Genomic DNA, 11,639 nt, shown 5'->3' with positions numbered 1-11,639 from the left:
TGTACTGTATAAACCTTGAAGCGCCTGGGCCTGGACATTCGGAATTGCGCAATGGATGACAACGATATTGTCAGCCAGGCTAGTAGGGAAGGTACAGATCAGAAACCAGCTGTGTTATATTTCACCAGTTGTATATGAAATCCGCACACCTTGGGATCAAAGTGGCGTTTTTTTTGTTTCCTTCCTCTGCAGTGGTATAAAACCCGTGGGGGCGTTTCCAATCCCTGATACATACCGCCAGAAATTACCTCTCCACGTAACTAGATATACCCCGTCTCGACATGCAACTCTTATTTCGTAGCCGAAGAAGAGTGGGTCGGATACCCGGCACGATGGTTGGTGATTGATGCGCCTGGCAGGGACTCTTGACAGCCGCGCGGTCCAGGGGGAAGGAGGAGGAGGATTAGGAGTGAGACATTAGTAGATCTATCTCATCGTGCCTCGGGACGGTGTCCGTCAGGTAGAACATGGCGACCGTTTATCACTGCCAAAGGAATGAACGAAAGTTGTGTCTTTTCCGGTAGGTTTAAGAGTTACTGAGAGATCTGCGACGCTCGGAAGCTGCCGAACGAAACGCTGTAGGTCTTGTATCACATCCTTCCCTCCACCCTCCTTCGCCTGGTACTGCTTTGGTCATTGATCGACTCTCCCTACTCATCTTTAGTGATACAGTAGGCTAAAAACCTTTTTTTTATCTGCAAAGAAGATCTTCAGTTCTTCTTATAGAAGGAAAGGCAAAAATTGCGGGTGCTATTTCGGTAGTTCAAAATAAGTACAGGAAGATCGTGCTCAGGCACATACCGGTCAACATACCTACCGGTAGCACGATGGAAGATGGCGGATGGGCGGATGGAAGGCTTTGACCGAAGAGAACATTAGCAAGAAGCAAATCGCTTACTGCCATACACACGCTTCATCAGCTTGCAAGTGTTTCGGAAAATAAACAAGGCTTCCAATAAGGTGGTGGCTCTAACGCGCTGACGACATAGAATGCGCAAAATCCACATTCTCAAGAGTGCTGGTGTCTGTCTAGAATTCCGAAACTGCGGGCGCCAAGTGACTTGACTGGTTCGGTTCGGTTATCTCGGTACCTTACATGGAGGTTGTGTGGTGTATGGTTTTTTCCGCTTGGTTTCGAATTAATTGGGGGGGGGGGGGGGGGGGAGAGTGGAGATGCTCAGATCTTTAACACCACTCTACTCTACTGGCTGCAGCAGCCAAGTTTCATCCAGACGGACTGGTAATGACAGCTCGTCCAATTAATCAGATTGATTGTCTACTGCCTATCCGAAGAGGCTAATAGCAAGCAGGCAAGCCACACCATCGAGCAGCCAAAGCAGGGTTGTAGGCAGCCAGGCGTCTCGCTAGTGTTTGGAAATGCTGGGAACCGACGGCCATTCGCAGGGCCTTCTTCTTCGATTCCTTTTGCAGAAGGATGGGTGGTAGATTGCGTACGTCGTAGGTACCCATACCCAGCTCAAAGTTTGATGTTCTACTCTGGAGCTCTGGAGTTCCCGAACATGCAAAAAGTAATACTTCGCTTCCTCTCACGTTGTTAATCGCATGCACACCACCAACCACTACTATCCGCCCCAATGGGGATCCGCGGTTTAACAACTGCAGGCACATTGTTATGTACCTTTACCCCCAGAGTGCAGATTCAGAATATCAAAGTGAACGTAAAGCTTGAGGTCCTCTCTTGCGAATGAAACCACATGTACTTACATACCCTGGTGGGAGTTTATTTATGGCCAAATCAATGAGAGCGTAATGAACCAGTAAAGTAATACCCACGCCTTTTTTTATGGCAAGTGGTAAGTATAGTGGTCAGGGCTGCGCCTAATAACTGCAGTTTCTTACTGACCGGTACTTGGTTGGCTTGCTTCACCGCACCCCGGGACGGTAGTGAATCCCTGCAAACCAAAGGTTGCTTGCTCCCCCCGGTCCCAGTTATATGTTAGTCGTAGCAAACTTCTTGACGTCCACTATGCACATGTACTACTGGCCGCCCAATTAATCTATATCTTACTACACTCACTCACAGCACTCGCGGCTTTGGTCCCCCCCCCCCCCCCAGCTCAAGAGTCTGACTTATTACCGTGTCTTTCCCTCTCTCGTCCCTTCCCTTTTCTTCTTTTCTTCTCACCACTTGCTCTCGTTCACCTTCACTTGTGGAGAATTAAACCTTTACGGCTTACTTAACCAGCAGTTCAAGTCGGCGCGGGGCGCATTAACATTCACTCTTTTTTTATTATCTATATTCTCTTATCCTTATCCTGTTTTTGCAGCTGGTCCGCCCATATAACTTGATCGATTCATTACTACTTTGCTGGCAAACATGATTAACAACTTTGTTCTTCGATCTTTTGGGGCTCTTGCAGCTTCCGGACTACTGTTTGCATCAGCTACCATGGCATCTTCAGCAGGAGTTCCTCCAGCTGGCGAAGATAGCGGGGAGCTTGTGTACGTTCTCATCCCAGATATAGGCCCCCACATATAGAGGTTTTCTAACCACACAAACGTTAAACAGAAATATCGAATTCGGAAAATGGATGCTCGTAGCCCTCGGGGCTTTCGCCGGAATTCCATTGATCTACCGTCTCGTATCCGTGATATATTGCCAGATTCGTCTCATGGCCTCACTGGGTCTCGAAAATCAAACCTACTTCTCCAGCCACAAGCACGAATGGGTCTCCTGGCTCAAGATTAACATCCTCTACGCCCCCTTCTGGAAGAACCGACACAACAGAGAACTACAGATTTCACGAGCTCTCGACATTGGTACTCTCCCAACTAGGTTCGAGTCGTTCTTTTTGATTGGATATGTGGTCGGCAACATTGTCTTCTCGCTGCACAAGATCGACTGGGACAGCGAGACAACTGCCATCCTTGGTGAGATCAGGAACAGGACAGGTGTGCTATCGACCATCAACTTGGTACCGCTTTTTTTGCTGGCTGGGAGGAACAACCCGTTGATTCAGTTGATGGGCATCTCATTCGACACATACAACTTGGTACACAGATGGCTTGGTAGGATCGTGGTAACGGAGGCATTCGCACATTCGGCGTGCTGGGCTGCCGCTAAGGTTATGAAGGGTGGTTGGGCACCAGTCGGTGCGGCAATTCAAGGGAGTGTGTTCATCCAGATGGGATTCGTCGGAACTTGTGCGTTCGTCTTCCTGATGTGCCACTCACCCTCGTCACTTCGTCATGCATTCTACGAGACCTTCTTGTTCTTGCATATTGTTGCAGCTGCCGTGGCATTGGGTGGATTGTGGATGCATCTCGACTACAAGAAGTACAGATGGCTCGTATACGTCAAGATTGCCATCGCCCTCTGGGTATTTGACCGCAGTGTCCGTCTCTTCAGAATTATCTACCGCAACATCGGAAAGCGTATTACCACTGCCACCGTTGAGATTCTACCTGGCGAGGCCATCCGTGTCACTCTCGTAAGCTCCCCCCCTAAATACCTTCCAAAGTATCATTTCCATCCGCTAACAACACATCTACAGAAACTCGCCCGCCCGTGGAAATTCCGCCCCGGTCAACATGTATACCTCTATGTCCCCTCAGTCGGCCTTTGGACCTCGCACCCCTTCACGATCGCATGGGGCGAGCAGCTCCAGCAGAATCACAAGATGGATGATGAGCGTCTCTCATTCCATAGACAGGACCTGATGCATATTGGCGAGAAGACAATGTCACTGGTAATTCGTAGGAGAACGGGGTTCACAAATGCACTTTTTAATAAGGCGGACGCAACGCCAAACAAGGTTATAACGCTGAAGGCACTGGCTGAGGGGCCCTACGGAAAGGTGGATAGTCTTGCGAGTTACGGGACGGTGGTTTTGGTTGCCGGAGGAGTCGGAATTACACACCCCGTTCCTCATATCAGAGATTTGGTGGAGGGATATGCGAAGGGCACTGTAGCGACTAAGAGGATTGTTTTGGTGTGGGTTGTTCAGAGTCCTGGTAAGTCTTTTTGTGTGGTGGAGCATGCGTTGTCACTCGTTACTGACTTGCGTTGCAGAGCATCTGGAGTGGATTCGTCCCTGGATGACAGATATCCTTGCGATGGAAAGACGCCGCGAGGTCCTTGAGATCCAGCTATTCGTCACCAGACCAAGCTCAACTAAGGCTATCCACAGCCCTTCGGCAACTGTACAGATGTTCCCAGGCAGACGTAAGCTTCCCTTATATCGTGCTTTTCTTCTCAATAGATGCTAACATTCTTTTTTTTTAGCCAACATCGACACTATCCTCGATCGTGAGATCGACCGCCGCATGGGCACAATGGGTGTAACAGTCTGCGGAAGTGGCTCGCTGAGCGACGACGTCCGCAGAGCTGTACGTGCAAAGATGGATATCGCCAATATCGATTTTATCGAAGAGGCCTTCTCTTGGTAAAAGCTGGCATATTCTGGGGAGGCAGAAAGATATCTATGGTGTGATTTTCTCCATTTTCTTTTTCGCTGGTGCGGATCTGCTTTCCTTTTTTCTTCTTTTTATTCTATTTTTTACATTTTAAACCCTTTACACTCCTTTTTTTTCGGGGCGTAATGATTTGGGCTGGGCTGGGGGTTTTGAGTCTTTGTGTGTACATTTACATTTCTTCTAACCGTATTGTACTCATATATTCCCACCATTAAACCTATTCTCTGTATTAAATTTTTTGTTTCTTCCTGTCATTTTTTTTCTCTGTCATTTTCTTCTTTTCAATCTTTTCTACATATAAAATCACACAGCGCTAGTGCAGCATCTTCTGTTACGATCGGTGGTTTTGATATACCACTGTCATTTCTTCATGTTCTTCTCTCTCTGGGCATTATAGGGTGGGCGGATTGTTTATTTGAGAATCATCAAGAAGGGGGGACACAGTTACGTCGGGGTTTCTAGTTTAAACTTTTACACGAGAAAAAAAGGACTACGCATCACCCCCAACTGACCTGGTTCCCCCCCTTTTTTTTCATGTTTATATAGAGTAGATAGCAGCGGAATTAGAATTTCGGGATACTTACTTATCAGCTCGGAGTGTTCTACTAGCTAGGAAAAGCATGTGCTGAACTCAATATCCATGTAGCAATTAATTCCTTCCCCCTTACCCCAGATAGACGGCCGGCCCCTATCATGAAGCACGCGAGAAAGAAAGACCTAGAAAGAAGAAGAAATTTTACTCTACTTTACACTCGTTAGGAATGCCCTGCATGCACTGTACCTCTTTTCCCCAAATAATATATCCCCAGCGAGGGGGGGAAATAAATACTAATCACCTTCCCGATCAACCAAGCTTTTCCGTCCATATAAGGAGAAACCCGAAGGAGGGGAAAAAAGATTAATCGCAGGCTCAGATAGCTAGGCCAGCGTTTCGGAATAAGTTTTTTTCTGTCTTGTTTTTTTCTTTCTCGGCTCGGCCGCGGGGTGGCAGGGATTGCTGGGGTGGAGGATGTAGATATAGGGTCGCCGAGATTAGGCACTTTATGGGGTTGTGGGTGCTCGGCTCGGGGGTAGTCAATGTGTTTCTTTTGATTGATTGTATGAAGGGGAGGGGGCGCGTAGATTAAGGTGGTTTGCAGATGTAGAGTGGGGAGGTTGGTTAGCTATTTTTTCTAGAAGGTTTGGTCTGGTACATGTAGGTATCAATACATCACGTAAGAGTTAGCCCGATGGGGGTTTTTAATAATTATAATCTAATCATATCATATCAGCATATCAGCCTGCTACAATCATCTGAACCGAATTACCCCGATAGCTAGCGTTGTTTCAACGGTGTACAATACTTACACTTTGACTTTTACTTTTGGTAAACACTTCTATTATCGGTGTCTCACCGGCCGCGCAGCCAGCGGCCGGAACGTGCGTAGTAGTGTAGTAGTAACCACGGAATATCACTCCTCTTCGGCAACCACAAGACCTTGTTTACAATTACTCATCAAACCAGGGAAGTTAAACATTAAGTGAAATGTAAAGGCTTTGTTTGCATGGTTTGCATGGCCCGTGTGGCAGCTTGGAAATGCTGACAGAAGGCGATGAGCCACCGTCGGGCGGGCATCATCCTGTCGCCCAGACCAGGGATAGGGGTGGTATGGGTGTCATGAGGTGGCGCTGGGATCCGGCGGGTGGGCAGATTGGGATTGGGATTGCCACGCTCATGATGCGGTTTCTGTCCTGGTTTCTGGTATTGCGATTGTGCACCCCCGGCCCTGGACCCGGCAGGAAAGGTTGTGATCAAGTGATGTCTGGAAAACTGCCAAACCGCCAACCACAACTACCGCCACAGTGCAATATTGTAAACGTAGACGCAGGGTGAGAAGAAGAAAAAAAAGAGAATACGTATATATACAATCCAACCCGGAGTACGCTACAGCCAAAGAGAGATGAACAGATAGGAGAGAGAGAGGGGGGGGTACATTTAGTTAGAGATGGGGGTAGAAATGAAACTTTTTTTTCAAGATCTAGGTAACCACTGATATGGTACGAAGCGGCGGGGAACAAAACACCAAGCCAGCCAGAACCAGAACCAGAACCAGAACCAGAACCACCAGAGCCAAACAAGATCAAGCCGGAGGGGGGAAACATCTTTTTGATAATTACTATTATCGGCCCGGGTCCTACATCTATGCGGGCAGCGCAACCTTCGAGCTATCTGCCGGCAACTACACACATCACACACATCACCAGTCAGCAGGCATTCCTCTCCAAAACCAGCAGGGACAGGATCAACAAACCGGCGGGTTCTGCGGCTGGTTGTTCCCAGCCATGACTCTGTTCAATCCGATACCAACACCCTCAATCACCGCGAGCAAGCAAGCACACCCAATCGCCGAGTTCCTCGCCGCCTTGACACCGCCTCTCACGGCCAGTGCGCCTCCCGTGAAGAATCCCGCAATGACTACCACACAATCAGAACACTGCACAAACAAAAAGGCACCATATAGCAATTAACACATACTGGCGTTGTAAGGGTCCTCCTTCTGCCGCACGCCTTTGACGGCACAATCAAATGTCGAGAACAGTCCTCCCCAGACACCAAAGTTACCGCCGAGCACGGGGGCGCGGGCCTTGATTGCGGTGAGGGCGCCGATGCGGCGTTCGCCCTGTGTCTGTTAGTATGGGGGATTGAATTGATCGCCACTGGCCCTTCCTTCTCCGGGGGAGAGAAGAGGAGGATGGGATGGGAGAGGACATACGGTTGGCGAATTCCGGAAACCCTTTACACCGTGCCAGATAGCACCACCGACTGCCTACATCCCGCGCAAAGCCTGTTAGTATTCATAACCCCAAAACCAAAGCCAAGATCCCTCGAATGCACCGGTAGTGGGTAGTAGGTAGTGAGTGGTAGAGAATGAGAGAGAACATACACCCATCGAAAAAGCGCCTCCAAAGTCATTGAGAATAACCCACGGGCACGGGTCGCGAGTGTGATCCATGGCGATTTGTAGATATCAAAAAACAAATTAAAAAATCTAGTTATATAGCTGTCGGGGGTGTATTGCTCTCGGCGGCGTCGGCGGAAAGAGGTTTCTATCGGAGGTGTCGTTGGGAGAGAGAGAGAGGCTGCGGAATAAAGCTTTGCCTGAAAAAATGATGGCGGTTGCGGGCTTGGCGGCGATCCTGGGTGTTAGCCGAGGAGGGGCAGGAATGCGCCGGGTTGGCGGGGCGGGATGGGAAATACGCGTGTGGGATGAGCGGTACTGTAGGAGTGGTGGTTACGGGATATATTTTGTAGATCTTGTTTTGGGGTTTATGGATTTATGGTTGTGACAAGTGTGTAGATACAAATACAGATAGGCAAGTGGACTACTACTACAGTGGCTTTGCTATCACTTCAATTAAGGGTGGGAACACTTGGGTTTTGAGGATTATCGTAATATTGGAGAGCGAGCAATTGCAATTCACAAATACACCATAAATGCCTCGAAAAATTAATATCATTCTCGTTTTTCTTTTTTCTACGCACTGAATTATCTTGTGAATACTGCCACGAAACTCGTAGCAACCTTTCTAGTCCTTCCTATGAGACCTAACCTGTAATGTATTTGATTCATAGATTATCACTCGACTGAATCCAGAGCTCGTGTTTTCGCAACATCCGAAAAAACCACATCCATCCAAAGATATATACTATCAGAAATTGACGAATCGTTCCAAAGCTACTGTCTAATCTGGACAAGTAAGTAATTTAAATAAAAGTAATGTACACAAACGAAGGTGCAACTGAGGAGTCTTCGAATCTTTGATAAAGTACACTGAAATTCCACCCCCCACCCCCAGGTGAAAAGGACGTTCTGAAGGGTTCTAGTAAAATTACCTAGTAGCCGTGATTGTAACCTCTACCACTATGCAGTCAAGAGCTCAAGATCTTTACAAGAAAGACTTATTTACTTATCTAGCCCACATTAGTTATTCTTCATGACATTAACCATCGCGCAGGATAGCCTCTGAAAGGGCCTAGCTAGTATGGCAAGGAAGGTCTCTCCCCAGACCTCAGATACCAGGGCCAGACAAGTCAACCATTCAAATTTCATCGATCTCTCGATGAAGTATCCAAAGATCAATGAAAATGGTCCGAAGCAATTAAAGGGAGTGTTGGCGAGAACCGAAGAGGCCCTGGGGTATTATCGCCTCTCATAATCATTGATTGGCCTGTTGAGACGCGTGGGACGGGTGCTCTCCACCGTCGGGGCTATCATACCCTATCCGTTCGAGAACGGGATAATGGTCAAAGAGGGGAGGTAGGCACTGTAAAGAAAGTAAAAAAAAGATTCTCGGCGCCTGGTGGTGTCTGTGGGGAGTTGCTAGCAAGCCACCACTATACATGTGATAAAGTAGCTTAATCAACAGTGGGCAGCGCAGGGTTATCCCCTTTATGTAGATTCGGGGGAATTCTGATGGTTAATAGCTGCTGCTGCTTACGGTGAGCCAATAGCCGGTAGTAACGGAGCTCTACTTGCTGCTTGATGATTGATGCTGATCAGTTACCTCGCTGGTCTCCATACTGGAGATGTTCAGAGCACGTAGCAGGACATCGGCGGGTAATCAACTAGTAAGGAGCGGGTAACAAAAGAATTATCTCCGTGCCCACCACACTAACAGTACATGTAGGCTTCTACTCTTTCACACAGCTTGTCTCTGCGAACCATAACACCCACACGCCAGCTATCCAAGCATCGCTTCCCGCCTTTTTCCTTCTCTTTTTCCACTACACGCACACCTTGCTCCCCCCCGCTCTCACCTTCACGTGGAAGATGCGTTATTAGGAGTGTCCAATGGCTCCACAATCTCTGATAATACCCCTTCTCACCCCACCTTCCCTTAACAAGTTTGTTCCCTGTTTCCTTCCTTTCTCCCTCGTATCCGACCCTATGTGTTTGCACAAGGGCCCGAGAAAAAGGCTGTATGAGAGAGTTCCTCCAGTTTCTCATCCCCTATCCCTCCATCAAAATTCCCTTAAGTTTTTGTCTCTGCACGTTTTCTTTCTCCTCGGGCTCCGGTTGTTTGGACCGAGGGACTGAGAAAAGAAATTGTGTTCATGGGAGTTCCCCGTCCCCTCAACATCACTAGTTTGGTGATTTTTTTCTTGCCTTTCCCCGTGGATCTTGGGGTGTTCACACCGAGAGACTTGGAGGAGGGCTTTGTTTGAAGGTTTGTGGTCTCCCAACTCTCATATTTTCTTTTCTTCTCTTTTTTTCCCCAATGGCTAATCTCTATCGTCATGATTAATCTTTAGCGCTGTCCTGCCCCTTTCTGTCGCTTAAAGACGTATAACTGTGGGATTATCGCTGAGTCTCATGTATATGCGGACTCGTGATATTTTCATCTGTGGCCGGGCCGCTACACGCAACGATGCAACTTGCCAAATCTTGCCAATCCTCTACCGCGAGCCCACATCCCGCGTCAGTCCAGCACACAATTTAAATTATTCAACAAAGGTGCTATAAGCACTCAACTCCATACGTTTCAAATAATACAGAACTAACCCCCTACACACCAGAAGAGAACATACCCCGAGTGATATTCCATGCTCTAGATTGAAGGTACACACAAACAATTACTCTGAGAAAACGGCCAATTGGCGCAAATCCCGGCCCAAATTACTAACTGGTAGATGGATTTATGATTGATCGTCATCTATAAATGACAAACGTGTGCCTGGCCGGGGACTAACTTCATCAGAGGGGAAGCACCATCCTCTCTCTTACCTGAGCTAGAGATAGAATATTTCTGTCTGTTCCGCTCCTTTTCTGATACGGTCTAAATACCTGCCAGGCTTATTCCTACTTATATCGAATGGAAGGCATAGCCATATGGCCCTTATTCTGCTGAACCTCGATATTTTAGCTCTCCTCATATCCGGGCTGTTCAGTCAGCAGTCTCGAGACGATGATACGTCACAAGAGATGGTGCATTACTTTTCACGAGATAGTGTGCTCTACCGTCTCAGTTGAAAAAAAGACAGGCATGCGCCGGTTTGCTGGAAATATTAACTCCTCGAAAGCTACCGAGTGATATTTCATGATTAAAACTAACAAGAAATTCGTTTCCCTCAAACACTCTAGGATCGCATCACATGATCACATGACAATGGAATTCACTGTGTTATTTTGGCACCTTGTATCAATGGACTAATTGATACCTAGGGACTCAAATTGAGGCTTCTGACGCGAATACAATTTCTTGGTACGGACAACTGGCGCAGAGGAAGAACACTTATCTCTTTATAAGAGGGGAGAAGTCAAAAGACTTCATATATAGTAGATACATTTCTCTGGATCTAGAATCTTTCATGAAGGGTACATGGAACGAGGTTGGGCTACACTTGTTTTCACTACGCGATTGGCTATTATCCCCGCTGGTATAATATGGTCACAGCGTGAGGAATAATATTTGGGATATCTATCGCGCCAAACCTGCTGCCAGATATGTGGTCGATCGATACTTCACTCTACACACCTACGCAAGGCTTGGCTCCCCGCATGAGTCGCAAACGTTATTCTAGCCTTATCCAAGAAGCTCCTCGGACAAACAAATTTGGTCAAAACAATTTGTGAGGAGCTGGTCATATGTATGAGTCTTCAGCTTGAGGACGTTGACGCATTATCCAGTTCATATAGGAATATGGTACAGAGAGTGATCGCTATCACTTAGGCAATCTACCGATTCCGTCGTATTTTGATTGATAATAGCATCAATCAATCTAATATGTACTGTAAAAGCTCCATTTGCGCGCGCGCTGCAGGGTTTATGATTGGTCGAGAGCGAGGAACCCTAACCCCCATGGCAACCAGCCCCCCACCAGAATCGACATGTCTACATGTATCTACACCGCAAATAATTAAGGAGAGCAAGCCGTACATAGAGGGGGGGCCGAAGGCCCCGTAAGTGTAGAGGGAGAGGGAATTAGAGGGAAATGGGAAGGGAGCTGGGAGAAAGCTGGAAGAGAAACAGTGAGAGGAGATGGCAAAGAGACTGGCAAAGAGGCTGGCAAAGAAGCTGGCAGAGGAGCTGGGACCAACTGGGGATATCAAAAGTAACAACTTGCGGTCGCGAGGTGGATGGACCCCCTAGTTATGTGTTACTATAGCGGCCTATCTATCAACCGCGTCTTTTTTCGCCAATCTTTGGATATAGAGGGTGCG

At 47.6% G+C, this 11,639-nt stretch overlaps 2 protein-coding genes across 2 annotated transcripts; one reads left to right on the top strand and one right to left on the bottom strand.

Moving 5' to 3' along the window:
* Window positions 1-2,338: 2,338 nt before the first annotated feature.
* On the top strand, window positions 2,339-4,410 carry H6S33_003050 (uncharacterized protein; the record flags this gene model as incomplete). Its single annotated transcript, XM_044834397.1, has 5 exons — window positions 2,339-2,463; window positions 2,531-3,452; window positions 3,516-3,975; window positions 4,034-4,186; window positions 4,247-4,410. The coding sequence occupies 5 exons, from the start codon at window positions 2,339-2,341 to the stop codon at window positions 4,408-4,410; spliced, it is 1,824 nt and encodes a 607-aa protein (XP_044692257.1).
* Window positions 4,411-6,617: 2,207 nt separating this feature from the next.
* Window positions 6,618-7,430, bottom strand: H6S33_003049 (uncharacterized protein; the record flags this gene model as incomplete). The annotated part of the gene is made up of 5 exons (XM_044834396.1): window positions 6,618-6,656; window positions 6,729-6,892; window positions 6,953-7,097; window positions 7,191-7,244; window positions 7,362-7,430. 5 exons carry the CDS (start codon window positions 7,428-7,430, stop codon window positions 6,618-6,620), a joined length of 471 nt encoding a protein of 156 aa, XP_044692256.1.
* Between the last annotated feature and the right edge of the window lie 4,209 nt (window positions 7,431-11,639).

The sequence above is a fragment of the Morchella sextelata genome (genome assembly GCF_020137385.1).
Source record: "Morchella sextelata strain SCLS chromosome Unknown scls_14, whole genome shotgun sequence".
Taxonomy (NCBI): Eukaryota; Fungi; Ascomycota; class Pezizomycetes; order Pezizales; family Morchellaceae; genus Morchella; species Morchella sextelata.
The sequence above is the reverse complement of the archived record's forward strand: the minus strand, read 5'-3'. Positions and strand labels throughout refer to the sequence as shown.